We start from the raw sequence: 15,433 nt of genomic DNA, 5'->3' as shown, positions 1-15,433 counted from the left end.
GCAGATTTTGGAATAGTAAAATGTATACATATATGGTTGCACAAAGGTATCCTGCACATGGTCTAAGTAAAAGGTACCAAAATAAAAGTGTTAAAAAGGTTGATGGAAGTAATATATTAAGTTGGGAGTATTTACCAAAAAAAAAAAAAAAAAAAAAAAAAAGGCAAAGAAATTTAACCTACAGTTAGGTATTATTTTTCTTGGAAATTGACCCCATCATTCCAAGTGGCTAACGTTTTAAGAAGCCTTTCAAAGATCTCTTTAGAAAACAGGGCAGTAAGGGGTCCTTGGTGCCTAGTCACCGGTACACTCCCGAGATGGGGCAGGGAAAGAAAGAATTCTATGGATTTTTGAGGTTGGTGAATGTGTCCTGTGGCTTCTCTTAGAACATTTGCAGTCGAGGCTACATTCAGAGTTTCAAAAAACGCTCCGAGGGCTCTGTAGGCGACCCACAGGCTGGCTTGAATCACCACGGAGACACCCGCGTCAAAGGTGCACGCGAAAAGTTGGAATAACATGATTTCGGGAAACGCAAGAATGGAAAAGAGCCGCGTCTAGCGATCTCCTTGTGTGCTTAGCTCACAGGGGAGCCATTAAAAACAAATCTTACTGGGGGGGCGCCTGGGTGGCTCGGTGGGTTGGGCCGCTGCCTTCGGCTCGGGTCGTGGTCTCGGGTCCTGGGATCGAGTTCCGCATCGGGCTCTCTGCTCAGCAGGGAGCCTGTTTCCCCCTCTCTCTCTGCCTGCCTCTCTGCCTACTTGTGATCTCTCTCTGTCCAAAAAAAAAAAAAAAAAAATCTTACTGGGAACGGGGAGATGGGTTCCCAGTTCCCCTTCCTCACAACAAACTTTGGGGGGCAGCGCTGCTCCGATCCGCCTGACAGATGGGGAAACTGAGGCTGGGCGTACTGAAGTGGTTTGGCCCCGGTAGCAGGAGGTGGTCGGACACCAGCGCAGCCTCGGTGACGACTTCAAACACCGGCCCGCGAACGGCGGTGTCCAGGAGACCATCAGCTTCTTTATTGCACGCGCAGCACCTGGACGCGGGAGGCGCCGCATAAATGCTACGCCGGCGCCTGCGGGTGCTCGCCCTCCCTCGCCAGCGGCCTCGGGCAGCTCGTCCCCCCCCGCCCGGCCCACGCCCGCGGCCTCAGTTTCCTCCCCGGGCCGCGTACGAGGGGCCCGGGGTGCGCGGCGCGGCGGGCGGGGCAGGGCGGCCTCGGGGCGCCGGGGGCGGGCCGGGGCGCGCGGGGCGGCCCCCAGGAGTCACGTGGCGCGCGGCCGCGGCCGAAGCAGAAGTCGCGGCGGCCGCGTCGGAGGGCGCGCGCCGCAGGGAGTGCCCGGAGCCGGGACCCGCGGCGGGGGCACGGCCAGGTGAGCGGCCCGGCTGGGCGGGAGCGCGCGCGGGCGCCCGGGGTGCGCGGGGGGGACCCGCGCTCCGAGTGGAGGAGCGCCGCGGGGCGCGGGCAGGAGCGGGGCGCGCCGTCGGGGGCCCCCTGCCTGCTGTGCCCGGGGCCGGGCGGCGCAGGCGGGGGTCGGGGCCTGGCCGCCGGCCACTTCCTCACCGGGAGCGGCGCCATCTCGGCGCTCCGTGCGGGCGGACGCCCCGGCTTTGAATGGGAACCCGGAGGAGGCGGCGCCGCTCGCGGTCGGGTGGGTCGCGCTGGCGTCGGCGTTCAAGGCTCCGGTGGCCGCGAGGCCCCGCGCGGGGTCTGGCTGTGTTTCCCGGCCACGTCGGTGCCCGGGGCTCGCTGACTGCGGGCGGCCCGGCGCGCCCCCGGCACTGCCGGGTACCACGCAGGTGGGTGGGTGCGGGCGGGTGGGTGGCGGGGCGATACCCCGGCCGGCGCAGCCCTCGCCCAGAAGAGACTGGCAGAGTGTAGGGGATTCGCGATTCCCGCTCCCACCCCACAGTTGTGTGCATAATTATATGTGTTTGTGCGTTTTCCTGGTTATGGTTTGGAATCCCAACGAGGTCATCCCGCCCCATCGCGGAAGCATTTGAGGGAAAACGGCTCTTTTTAACAAGGGTTGGCGCCTGGAGTCTGGTGGAGAATGGGGAGGGGCTCTTCGAGCGCTCTGGTCTTAAAACGGACTGAAAAAGTCTGCTGGGTTGAGGGGGGTGACGTGGCACAAGGGCACAGGTGGCCTTGTTAATCAACTTAATTTGAATGTCAGTTCCAGCTGTGTGACCCTGGGCACGTTGAAGAAACCTCTCGGTGCCTCAGTTCCTTACCCAGGATACTGGGGCTACTCAAAGCCGCATTCCACGGCTTTTGAATTTTAGAATTGGGGCCCATCTATGAAAAGGGTGCCCTGACCAGTTATTGACCCTCCCTGGCTAAGGGCCTTGCTTGGCCTTGGCCATCATCCTTAGCTACAGTTTTCAGAGAGAGGCGGATTGGGGGGGCCCATGCCGGGCCCAGGCACTTCGCCTGCTGCAAAGGTGTGTGTGCCTTGTGTATACCGGTTCAGGCTTCATGGATACAGAAACTGCCTAATGCTGCTGCCGCCTCCCCAAGCCAGACCGGCCATCCCCACCTCTCTTCTCCCCTCCTACATGCTTCCCCCAGCGTGTCACTCTTGTGTAGAAGAGGCAACGTGGGGACCCCATGAATAGCCCTTTTGCTGGGTGGAGTTGGTGAGAAATTGCAAGCAAGAAAACTTTAGAACCTTTCTTAATTTAGAAAACAGTAAAAACCCAAGAACGAAAAGCTCATCTGTATGTTACCACTTAAATGAATAAAAAGTCAAGACCTCGGCTCTCCCCTCCCCTCCTCTGAAAGTCACCACTTTCGCTAGATTTATACCCGCGCAGCCTTTGAAAAAACCTAATTCTGTGATGCATCCAGGTTTGCCACTCTTCTTTCATCTCTTTTGTGAATCTTTCTGGATTCCATTGCTTGGAAATTTTCCTGCTATCTGATAGCTGCTGAGCCCTCTTTAGTGTGCATGTCCCATGAGTTCTGTAAGGGACCTCCCTGCCAGTGGTGGTCTTTTCTGTTACAAATAATGCTTCTGCGAACATTTTTGTGTTTCTGCACCTAGGTGACTGCTGATCAAAGCATTCGCATGTTTCACGGTTTTAACAGATGATCACAGGTTGCCCCCTTAAAAACAATAACAACAACAAACAACACTCATTCTCCTTCCTCCCTACAATGGTTGACACTGGCTGTTCCTCCAGCAAAAAACTCCTGCTGCAGGGTCGGGGGAGACGCAGCCATCCCCACCTTCCTTTGAGCTGCTGGGGGGGTCAGCTGCCTCCCCGCAATGTGACTGTGCAGAGTTTAACAGAGGATTGTTCTGTGGGATTTCTTATGCACCCCTGTATGGGGCTAACGTACACCAAGGAGGAGAAAACGTCCCTGCTTCCTGGTTCTGGGTCCTGGTAGCCCAAAAGTATTTCAAGAAGAACATGACAAGTAGAAATGGCAAAACCTCTTATTAAATCTCGGACACCATAAGTCATTTTGCAAAGTTAGCCAAGGAGGATGAGAAACAGGACCAAAAAAGGGATTTCAAAGCCCTTTCTTTCCGCCCTCCCTCCCTGTCTTTCTCCCTTTCTGTTTGTTTGTTTGTTTCTTTCTTTCTTTCTTTCTTTCATTTCTTCCTTCCTTCCTCTTTCTTTCTTTCAGCAAAAGCAAAATGGAAATTGCCTATGATGGCTAGTGCCCTCCCTTGGGGAGAAGGCCTTGGACACTTCCTTGCCTTCGTTGCTGAAGCATCAGACTCTGGAAGCCTGAGTCAGGAGCTGGCTGGATTTTTTGGTTGACTGCAAGGATCTTGTGGCCATGAGGACCTCTTTCTTGGCGAGAGGCAACAGGTTCTTGGCGAGAGGCAACAGGAGAGACTTGATGTTGATAGTTGGGCCAATCCACTGGGCTTCTGAGTGGAAGTAACCAGAATCTTGGGGAAGGTTATGTCCAAGGCCTTCCCAGAGCCAGAGTCAGAAAGAACTGAGGGTCCCTGTGCCTCTGGGCAGGCAAGTTTAACCGGGGTGGAGGTGTTGTGAGAGGGTACGTGTCCCCTGTTTATGCCCTGCTGTACGTTGGCCTGGAGACGGAGGAGGGAACTCCAGGGGCACATGGCTGGGGAGTGGTCAGCCCAGTGGGGAGCTGCAGAGCTGGGAACAGGTGCAGATCCTCTTCCTGCCGCTTTCCAGCTGCGTGACCTTGGACAAGGCCTTCATACTCTCTTGAGAGGGGTGGGAGGGCCAAACTAGTTCCTTTCGGGCCAGATTCTGCTGCAGAATTCTGAGTTCCAGAGGTCAGATGCTGAATGAGCGGGGACGTGGGATTCAGAGCAGGATTCTCATCCCGGTGCTGCCAGGTTCCTGTGTGACCTTGATACGTAATTTCCCCTCTCAGGGTTTGGGTTTTCACCTCTGCTCATTCTCGTTGAGTTTAATGAGATAAACCAGGTATAGCAGGTGCTAGCCCCCTGGGGAAAGCCGGTAAACAGCTGGTTCACCAGGAGGAGACTGGTCACGAGTACCTTGTTCCCAGGCTTGACTGGACGACGGGGCGATGAGGCAGGAGGCTCATCTCCGAGTCTGTGGCCCAGCCTAGGAGGCCTGCAGCGTGCTGGGCCTTTGCTTAAGCCCGTTCCTCTGATGAGAACACTGTTCCCTCCTGCTTCACCTTTTAAGAGGATTGGATTCAGATACTCTCTCCTCCCAGAAGCTTCCTCTGACCGAAGTAGGGGTTGAGCTGACAGGTGTGATTCCACGTGGGGAGAGAGCAGGTGGAAATCATGGTTTTATCTCCAGCTGCCAGACACCTGCGGAAGGTGCCTTTGGCGACAGGCCTGAGCGGGAGCGAGGAGGGGACAAAGGGCAGGGCCTGGGCCGCTCCCCACTCTCTCATTTGAATGCCAGTCCCCAGCTCCGTTCCCAGCACAGGGGGACACTCATCCTGTTGAACAACGGCTGGATGACTGTTACCTGAGGTCCTGCCAGAGGCTGGGACTGAACTTCTGTTGTAGCTTTCAGTCTTTTCAGTGCCCCCCTTGAGGCTGGTATTATCCCCATTTTATAGATGAGGGAACTGAGGCCCTCATTATGAGCAGCTTGGCAGGAGGCTTTCCAAAGGCAGATCCAGAGGGAAGGCTTGCATGACCTTGGCTGAACACCTGCCTCTCTACAGAGTAACGCTGTGGGCTCCTAATCCTGTGGGATTTGCGGGGGGAAGTGGGGAGGAGACAAGATGCAGGGAGCAATTGATGGCAGTAGTAGCCATAGCTAAATCTGGGGATCCCTGACTTTGCATCACTGTTTGAAGGGCCCCAAGATATACTATCCAGTTTAATCCTTCCAAGAACCTTGGAGGTCTGTCTTCCCCTTTCCAAGGAAATAAGGTTCCGGGGCAGGGGAGGGTCTAGAACGTCTTCCCTTGGGCTCCCCTCTGCAGAGTGGGGGGTTCCAGAGCCAGCGCTCAGGCCACCATGGCAGCACACTGGTCAGAGGGGTTGACGGGATTTCATCTTGTTCAAAACGTGCCCTCCCCTGGCTCCCTCCTGCACTGGACGGTGGGGGCTGGGGCAGAAACAGGAGACCAGCTGGGCGATGAGAGCGATCCAGGTGTGAGATCCAGGGAGCCGGGAAGATGGGTTGCATTTGCTGATGGTTTGGATGTGGGTGTGAGTATGGCCAGACAGGGTTGGCTGCAGGATTTGGGGTCTGGCGTCTCTCTGTGTGCCTGAGTGTTGCTCCAGAATGTTTATTGTACGCTGAGCAGAATGCGGGGTGCCCCTCGCCATCCCAACAGCCCGTTACAGAAGGGATGCAGCTGAGACTTACGGAGGTCACGCAGCCGACCCAGGGCCACACACCAGGCCTCGAACTTGGGGCTGCCAGGCCCTGACATTTTCTCTCCTTTTGGCTCTGTTTCCTTGCAGAGGTCTTCACAGACACATTCTGGTGTGGCTTAGTATTGTTTCTTTTCTGTTCCCAACTTCACTTAGGAAGTAAGTGGATGCTGAGGAGAGAGTCTAGACAGAACAGAAAAGGATGCTGGGGCGGGGTGGGCGGGGGGCTGGGGCCCGACTGGGCTGCTTTGTCTATTCAAATCTTTGACAGTGTGGAAGCGTGTAGGACGGTAGGGGTCACTGCCAGGCTGGGGTGATTTGGTTATTCAAAGTCAGGATAACAGTTCGGTCTCTGAGGCCAGGGAGGTCCTCCCCCACCTCCACTTCTATTTAAACCTCCGTGTCCTAGACGGGCAGTCTGAACGGTCCACGATTCCCCGCCACCAGAACCTCCTTCTAAAACTCATGCTGACGGGCACGAGACAGGATTTCGACTGTTAACTTGTCCTCCCGACCCAGTTAACAAAACCCAACTTACTCCTTCATTCTGCCCTTGCAGCATCCTCTTCCCTCACTCCTCCCACCCCCTCCTCCGCCGACAATGACTGCCCCGGCCAACGTGGACACCCTCCCCGAGCACGAGAAGAGTCAGATCAAGAGGGCGCTGGAGCTGGGCACGGTGATGACGGTGTTCAGCTTCCGCAAGTCCACCCCGGAGCGGAGGACCGTCCAAGTCATCATGGAGACCCGCCAGGTGGCCTGGAGCAAGACCGCCGACAAGATCGAGGGTTTCTGTGAGTCGCCCTGGAGCCCGGGCCCGTCTGCGCCTGCTGGCTCCACACCTTCTCTCCTCCTTCTGGAAATGCACGGGAGGCCGTTCTGCCTGGGTCTTCTCCGCTGGGGTTTAGAGCAGGTGGGGGTAGTTCAGCCAGAAACACCCTGGTGAAGCGACAGAGGCTTGCATGGGCCAGCTTGGAAGTGACATTGCGGTGGCTCACCTGGGCTGGCAGGGATGTGCGCCCTGCTGGACTGCACTGCGGACCCTTTAGTTTCTGCTGCTGATCAAGCGCTCTGCCCTCCGCCCGGCCCAGGGACAGAGCTGCAGAGACTGCGGCCTTGCGAGCCACATGCCTGTTTGGTTTTACCAAGAACCACAGAACCAGGGGCCTTCGCTCTGGGTGGGCAGAGACTGTCACTGAGGGTTCTGTAGCTTTTAAATGAAGTTCTGGTCCTTGGGGCGGGGTCTTCTGTCCCCACCCGCCTTAGATTGGGCAATTCGCTCAGTTCCTAAAGTTTCTAAGCCTTTTTTTTTTTTTTTAAACAAACGAAGTAAGAAGGCTTAAGCAATTTTCAGTTGCAGACTTGTTTTAATTTGCCTTTTCTTTTAAATGGACTCCTTTAAAACATCAGTGCAATTGAAAAATTAAAATACACACTGGGGAGAAGAAATCAAACAATTCATTAATACAGATCTCTCCTCCCCAGCCCCACCCTGTGCCCCAGGGGCGAGCTCATTACCAAGCTCTCTGTCTTCCAGAGTATTCTGTGCTTGGGTCCTGTGCAGGTTGCCTTTTTTTTTTTTTTTTTTTTTTTTTTGCAGGATGGGTCCCTACTACTTAAACTTCTGTGCCTTGGTTTCTTTTTCTAATGATTATTTGGAGGTGTTCTGATCCATACATGAGTCTACCTGATTCTTTTGCGGCCACATGGCGTCTGACTGCTCCTAAGGGTCTGAGCCCCCGGAGATGGACATAGGGTTTATTTCTGGTCTTTTGCTATTAGCTGCTGCTGCCATGTTTGCATTCTCCCCCGCCCCCCCCCCCCCTTTTTGATAATAGTGCTGTTGAGATAGAATTCACATTCCACACAATTCAGCCACTGAAAATGATCAATTCAGTGGGTTTTAGTATATTCACAGGTCTGTGCAATCAACCACCTCCATCAATTTTAGGACCTTTTCATCACCTCAGAAAGAAACCCTGCCCCTGGCGGCTCTCATCCGCCTCCCCTGCCCTAAGCAACCCCGAGTCCACATTCTGTCTCCGTAGAATGTCCTGTTCTGGACTTTCCCTACAAATGGAATTCTGTAATACGAGGCCTATAGTGTCTGGCGTCACTCCCTTGGCGTGACGTTCCCAGGGTCCATCCATGCCGGGGTGCGTGTCGGGACATCATTCCTCTGTGCGGTTGAGCCGTACCCCATTGTGTGGGTTTCCCGCCCACCCATGGACTTCGGGTTGCTGCTACTTTTGTGGCAACTGTGAATCCTGTGGCTGAGAGCCTTCGTGTGTAAACCTTCCTGTGGGTGTATGTTTTCATTTCTCTTGGGCATATGCCTGGGAGTGTAACTGCTGGGTCATATGGTAACTATGTTTAATTATTTTAGGAACTGCCAGACTGTTTCCAAGGGGGTTACAGCATTTGGCATTCCCACCAGCCATGTGTGGGAGTCATTCTCGCATGCTTTTCTTTCTCTGACCTGGGCGCCCCTGAAGGACAGCTTCCTAGAAGTGTTATTTCTGAGTCAAAGGGCAGTTTGGCAGCACCCCCCCCCCCGGCCCCCAGCACCCGTGAGGTCCCTGTTCCCAAGCTTGAAGCCCTGCTGCAGTGGATTCTGAACTTGGGCATTCAGAGATGGACTCTGCTAGCCTGGCATTTTTCTCCATTCGACTTCTTGTCATGAGTCCGATGAAACAGCTTTCCCAAAGGCTTCTCCTAGCTTTGGAGCCAAGCAGGTCTCGGGTGGCACAGAGCCCAAAACCCTGCTTTGAAAATGCCCTTGTGAGTGAGCATCCGACTTTCCTCCCCAGTTTGCTTGCATTTGGCTGCACTTGACCTCCCAAGTGGCCTGGAACCCTGTTGAAGCTGGGGTGGGGGTGGGGCCTGCAGGGAAAAGGCAGGAGTACCATGCTGAGAGGGGGCAGTGGGTCCCAAGCTTGACTGACAATCAGAAATGCCCGGGGGGCTTTTAAAAGCACAAGCTACCAGAACCTTCTCCTGAAGCTCATTGTAAGGGGCGTGACGTGGGATCTTGGCTCCTGAAATCCGTGTCCTGTAGCTCTCCACTTTCAGTTAAATAAATGCAGTTCTGTCTTCTCCCTGGAGAGTTTGAAGATGGCTGTCATTCACCAGGTGGTTGGGGATTCGGTGTTTTAATCCTCTCCCCTGTGGTCCTAGTAATTAGCTGGGCTTGGTGTATGCTGCTGCTGAGACTTCCACGCATCCTGCTCTCCTTCCTTCCGCAGCTGAGCATGGGCTCTGCCGGGCACTGTCCTAGGTACTGAAGATGTGGACGCAATTAGCTTCCGATCCTCACGGAGCCGGCTGTGTTGCACGATGTGCAAGCAGCACGGGGTTTGACGGGGAGCACTGTGTGAGGAGCATGGCTGTGTGGCCGTGGGCGAGCTCCATCTGCTTTCTGAGATTTAATTCTCTCGTCTCTAGAAAGGGAATGCTGCTGGTGTCCACCCAGCAGGGTTACGGTTGGGAATGAATAGATGAGTTAATGATCTGTCAGATGGCTTCAAGATGGTGCGTGGCACGGGCTCGGCACTCACGCAGCGGGAACCTCTGCAGTATGTTCGCCATTCTTGCTGCTAACGACTGGTGTCCAGCTTGTCTGCGGGTGGCAAAGTCTTGCTCACGTGTTTGGACTTTTTCTGGAGGGCAGCGGGGGTCCACCGAAGGGTTTGCAGACGACGCAATCCCATTGGCATTTTGAAATGTGCTCCGGCCGTCCTGTGTGAGATGGCTGTGTTCTTGGTAAAGAAACTGAGAAAGCCAGTTCTGGCGGAAAGAGCTTAGTAACTGTGCTCCCTGCCCACTCAGAGCAAGCCTCTAGGTCCTTGATGAGGCCTCTCAGGACCCAGTTTCCAGCCGCTGTTGTAAGGGTGACCTCCCGAGGGGGACCCAGGCCACAGTGTCCCGTCAAGGCTGCTAGTTAGCAGAACCATGCAGGTTACTGGGATGCCTGCTGGCTAGCATGAGGGAGCATGGGCAGGTGGCTTTGGAGACCTTGGCAAATGGTGTGTGACTTGTGGACAGGTATCCCACAACTCCCCCCCGCCCTGCCGCCCACGGAGGCCAGGGTCTTAGTAGACACACATGGGTCCTGCTATCTAAAGGAGGGAGTTATTCTCTCCAGGGTGATCTTCCCCTCCCCGACGCGCAACGCCCCGCCACAACCAGGAGCCTGTATCAATGCTTGGAGATAATTTTAATTGTCATCATTGGGGATGGGGCGTCTGTTCCTAGCATCGCATAGATCCAGGCCACGGATGTTTCCAAACCTCCTACAATGCACAGGACAGCCCGTACTGTGCATAATCCAGTACCGACTGTCCGTGGGGCCAAAGGTGGAGAAACGCTGATTTCAGGTGACGTGTTGCTTTGCTTGGAGCCATGAAGTGTCAGTGGGTCTAACAGTCTCTCGGCCCCTGCTGTGGAGAGGCACTTACACGTGTTCAGCCCCTATTGACTGTTCTGTCCGGAGCTGGACCGTGGGGCGAGAGGAAGAAGTGTGGGGCCCCAGCCCCGGTGGGGAACGGACTCCGCAGCCAGCCATGGTGGGGATCATGTGGCGAGGACCAGTGAGGGTCTGGCCTGTAGCGTGTGAGCAAGGGCGGCTCTTAACCCACTTGGGTGTGAGGGACATGGTGGGTAATAGGGGGAGGCCTCCTCGCAGGGGAGCTTCTCGTTGGGGGAGTTGAGGGAGGGGCTGCCAGGTGCCTGCAGGCTGGCTGTCCTGACATGGGGTCCTGGGCGCCCCTGACCATGGCCGAGGAGGTTTGTGGGTCAGAGATTAGGGCAGGCCCCCCCCTGGGTGAGTTTACTCTTTGTGGCCCAGACTGAGGTCATTTGGTGGGATGCAACTGGTGTGTCCCTTGGTCTGGAAGGTTCCAGAATCTTCACTCCCACATCTGGCATCCTGGTGGCAATGGCTGACTGTCTTCCTGCCTCTAGCTAGTCCCAAAGTAGTTGGACTTAAGATGGTGCTTGGCATCCCCCCAGAGGGTGTGTTCCGAGAGTCCTAGGCGGAAGCTGCAGGGCTTCTTAGGGCTTAGCCGCAAGTCCTAGCACGTCCTTTGTACCAGCTCAGGTCATCAAGGCCAAGTTGGGTTTAAGAAATGGGGAATCTCCTCTTGGAGGAGGAGAGGCTTGTGTGTCCAGGGTGGGAAGGGGCTGGTAGTCCCTGGCCACCGTGAGGGCACCTGGACTCCGGATCCAGATTTGTAGCTCAAGAGTATGTGCTCTGGGGTGCCCTGTGCCTCAGTTTCCCTCTCTGCCAAAGTGAGATGATAACTCCTACCGAGTATGAATTAGATGAATTTTAGGATAGGCAAGAGTTCAGTGGATTTTATGTACTTTTTGTTTTTTTTCAATATGTGGGAGGTACTGCGTAATTGGAATGTAACACAATACAAGAAAAAAAAGACATTGGTAGGGCGTTCCAAGGCCTGGCTTATAATGAAGACTGGATCTTGAACCACTGACCTTGGCTGTCTGTCTTCCTCTTGCTTTCCAAAGGGAATGGTGAGATGGTGACTGGGATTCCCTCCAGCCCTGGCCTCCTGGAGCGCTCCTGAATATAGGGAGGGAGCTCGTGGGACAGCTGGGAACTGCTGTGTGTGTGGTTTTTCTTCCTTCCGGGGGCACCAGCTGAGTCTCCTATAGAAAAGAGCCCACTTGGGTTAAACCTTCAGGGTCCTCCTGCATCTTCTGCATTTGGGAGGCCTGGAATGTGTCTCGGGAACTGACGAGACTCCCCCTGTTTGTGGAGTCAGTATAGGGCTGGTGCGGCCGTGAGCTCCTTTGAGGGAGCGGACCGCGGCCGTCTCGACTGAATGGGCTTGTTTCCTGAGGCTTTCACTTGAGCTTGTGCATGTTTTCTCCATCTGCTTATTTTTGGCAAGTTGTGGCTGCCCATGAATTGAGAGGTTCTCGGAAATAGGAGCTGTCCCAGTGCCCTGGTGTGGGGTTCTTGGCTTGCCCTCCCGAGGATGATGCTGGCGTGGCTGATGACGAGAGCCGCCTCTGACCAGTGCTGTCTGTGTACCGGTCCCGTGTGCAAGCGCGTCACGTACACTGGCCCGTCAGCTCCTCACAGCGACCCCAGGACGCAGGCATCCTCCCCGAGCTATTTACGAGGACACGGAGTCCTGGGGATCTAGGAGCTGTGCCCAAGGCCACACAGCCGCAAAAGGGCAGAACTACACTTTGTGCTCATCCTATCTGCCTTCAGAGTCCCGAATCTTCTTCTTGCTGTGTTTCTTTGTCCTCCTGGGGGCTCTCAGCTGGTGCAGTTCTGTGCGTGATAGAGAAGGACTCTGCTGGGGACCCAGGAACAGCGGCTCTGCTCAGACTTTATTGTTGACAACGGTGGCAGTGGGGAGCATCCCTTCCTTCTATGTGCAGAGGACACACTCTGCGGGGTGCTGGACATGCCGGGAGGAAGGGGGCTCTCCAGGCGCCCTGGGGAGCAGGAGGACAGGCGCGCCAGGAAACCGCACGGCGTGGACGAGTGCTGACAGCCAGGGCCGGTGAAAGGGTGGAGGTTGCTGTTTTTTGGCTAGTTCTGAAATCCCGCCTGGGCTTCATAGTCATTTAAAAAAAAAAAAAAATTTTTTTTGAAAGTTGTTATTTTTTCAAAATGTTTTCAAAACATTGGAGAAGTGGCTGTTTTTCCGCGGGCGTGCTCCATCTAAGAAGAAACCCACATTCTTTCAGTCAAACATCCCATCAGAGAGAAGACTCAGCCAACGTCTTCCCTGTCTGTAAACTGATTTATTGGTTGATTTAGATGTGCAGTACCAGTACACAATAGCCCAGACTCTAGATCCCAGTGCCTGGAGTCTGATCCCAGCCCTGCCCCTTAGCTGGGGTGTGATCTGGGGCCACTTGTCATTGCTTTGTGTCCCCATTTCCATACCTTTAAAAAGACTAATGGGAGGGCTCCTGGGTGGCTCAGTGGGTTAAGCCGCTGCATTCGGCTCGGGTCATGATCTCGGGGTCCTGGGATCGAGTCCCGCATCGGGCTCTCTGCTCAGCGGGGAGCCTGCTTCCTCCTCTCTCTCTGCCTGCCTCTCTGCCTGCTTATGATCTCTCTCTGTCAAATAAATAAATAAAATCTTTAAAAAAAAAAAAAAGACTAATGGTAGACCCAACTGCACGAGACCTTGGGGAGCATTAAATGAGTACATGGGAAATGCTTTCACTATTGATGACACAGTGGAGTCAGATGCGCATGTCTTAGCTGCTCTTGTCATCCTTGTCACGGTCACTGTCACTGTCCTAACCAAACGTAAAGGCAAATGGTACTATAGAAAGGATGAGATGAAAATGAGAACTCCCATCCACATAGTGATTTTCCTTCCTGACCCTCTCTGGGGTCTATATTCTCCATGATAGAGATTGCTGGTGTAAAAAATAGAATTTACCTTTTTATTCTCTTTTTCTTTCTTCTTTCCTTCCTTCCTATCTTTCTTTCTTTCTTAAAGCATGCACGGGGTGGGGAGGGGAGGAGCAGAGGGAGAGGGACAAACAGACTCCATGTTGAGTGCGGAGCCTGATGTAGGGCTCGATCTCACAACACTGACATCATGATCTGAGCTGAAATCAAGAGTTGGACGCTTAACCACGATCGATCCAAGAGTTGACAGAATCACCCAGGAACCCCAGATTTTTTATTCTTGGTATTGACTCAGACCTGCTTGTACGCTGGGTAGGTAAGGACTTGGTTTCTGTGGTTGTCCAAGGGCTTTCGGCCAGCTAATGATCACTTGGTGTTCTTAGAGTTTGTCCCTTTGTTGATTTAGGAAATACTCAGAGAAGACTGAGTGAGTGTTGGGAGTCACACTTGCTGTTGGGGGTGAAGTGGTGAACGGGGTCATGGAGATCTGTAAAGCAGCCTCTAGTGCCTGTAGTTTTATGGGGAAGAAAAAGCCAAACTAGTCATTTGATCATTTTGGATCGTGATGGCTGCTAGGAAGAAAGAAACTGGGCGCTGTGACGGGGTGACCAGTGAAGAACACTGTGTTAGTAGGGCTGGTCTCTGAGAAACCTCTCAGTGGAGGGGACATTTGAGCTGAGACTTAGTGGGTGAGCAGGAGAGAGCCACGGGAAGCCCTGTGGGGGCAGCATTCCAGGCAGAGGGCACGGCCGCCAGGCTTCTACTGAGTCAGGGACAAAGTTCAGTGACCAAAGATTTCTTCGTACAGTATGAGTTAATCACCCAAGTCATGAAACAGTGGGTGGGATTGAGGGGTGGGGCTTGCTGCCTGGTACCATCACTGTCCCCTAAGACCCCTGAGACCACCACAGGAGCCTCCGAGTCCGGCCAGCACGCCGGGGAAGAGGGGAGTGGAAGATGCCTTCAAGGGTTTTATGGACCAGGCCTGCAAACTGGACGGGGCCCAACTTCCACTGACAAGGACTTGGCATGTGACCAGCTGCAAGGAATACTGGGAAATGTGGCCAACCTCAGTGCCATTAAGAATGGAAGTGGGTTTGGTGGGTTTGGTGGGCATCTTCCAGACTCTTCCATGGCCCCTACTTGTGGAGGGAGCAGAGGCGGCTGTAGGAACTCCATGGATGGCTGGAAGACAAAATGTGACAGGGGCTCGGTTGGCAGGGGTTAGCTCTTGTAAGAATCCAAGAAAATGAACAGCCTCGCCCTGTAAGTGGCCCTAGCGGGAAGGGGAGGTGGCGGAACTGAGGACTTACCCTCCTGTCTGTGACAAGAACGGTGGCTTCTCTCCCTTCCTTGTCCTAGCAGCCTGGGTCCTGGCTGGGTCCTCCCCAGCAAAGCCTTTCTCTAGCCTGACTCTCCTGCACTCGGCCCCCTCTAGGAAGCCTGAGGTGTCCCCGCTCCCCAGGGGTGGGCTCCTGAGGGAGGCCTGTGATTGGCTGGGCCTTTTTGAGCCAGGGCACAGGGATTGGCTGGTTTGAGACCGGTGTCCTCTCTTGGGGGTGGGCAGGGAAGGTGACCTCTCCTGTTGGAGAGCTTGGTCTGGCTGCTTCAGGGTGTATGGGCAAGGGTGGGTCCCTGCCATGGGTTGAATTGTGACCTCCCCCCAGATTCATATATCGAAGTCCTGACCCCTTGTACCTCAGCATATGACCTCATTTAGAAATAAGATATTTGCTGATGTGTTCGTTAAGGTCATGCTGGCGTCGGCTGGGCCCCTAGTCCAGTATGACCGTGTCCTTAAAAGGGAGAGAGACACACAGCACAGGGACAGAAGGCCCCGTGACGAGGGACACGGGTAGGAGGGGGCATCTACAAGCTGAGGCATACCACTGGCTGTCGGCAGTGCCGGAAGGTCGGGGAGAGGCACGGGACTGATGGTCCCCCTGTCCCCCTCAGCCCTCAGCAGAATCCACCCCTGCCAGCCACCTGACCTTGGGCTTCCAGCCTCGAGGGCTGTGAGACAATAAACTTCTGTTGTTGAAGCTACACAGTCTGTGGTTTTTGTCATGGTGGTCCTCGCAGACTAAGACGCTCCCCTTTAAAAGGGGCCCAAGGGGCAGGGCGGGGAGCGTGACCAGATGTGTGCATCTGGCTGCAGATAGGACGGGCGAGTTGGAGGTGGTCATAAAGGAATTTAGGAGCCCTGGCCTTACTTCAC

General features: G+C 54.7%; 1 protein-coding gene across 1 annotated transcript in view; it reads left to right on the top strand.

The window, feature by feature from the left end:
• The first annotated feature begins 1,236 nt into the window (after window positions 1–1,236).
• The window catches only part of PLCG2 (phospholipase C gamma 2), a 141,838-nt gene continuing 127,641 nt past the window's right edge, over window positions 1,237–15,433 (top strand). The window contains exons 1-2 of the mRNA XM_082712007.1: window positions 1,237–1,373; window positions 6,367–6,601. Coding sequence (XP_082568133.1) covers window positions 6,409–6,601 — 193 coding nt within the window. The 5' untranslated portion in view covers window positions 1,237–1,373; window positions 6,367–6,408. The remainder of the gene's footprint in view (window positions 1,374–6,366; window positions 6,602–15,433) is intronic.

Source organism: Mustela nivalis (assembly GCF_964662115.1).
Source record: "Mustela nivalis genome assembly, chromosome: 18".
In the NCBI taxonomy this organism is placed as follows: domain Eukaryota; kingdom Metazoa; phylum Chordata; class Mammalia; order Carnivora; family Mustelidae; genus Mustela; species Mustela nivalis.
This window is presented reverse-complemented; position numbering and strand designations above follow the sequence as displayed.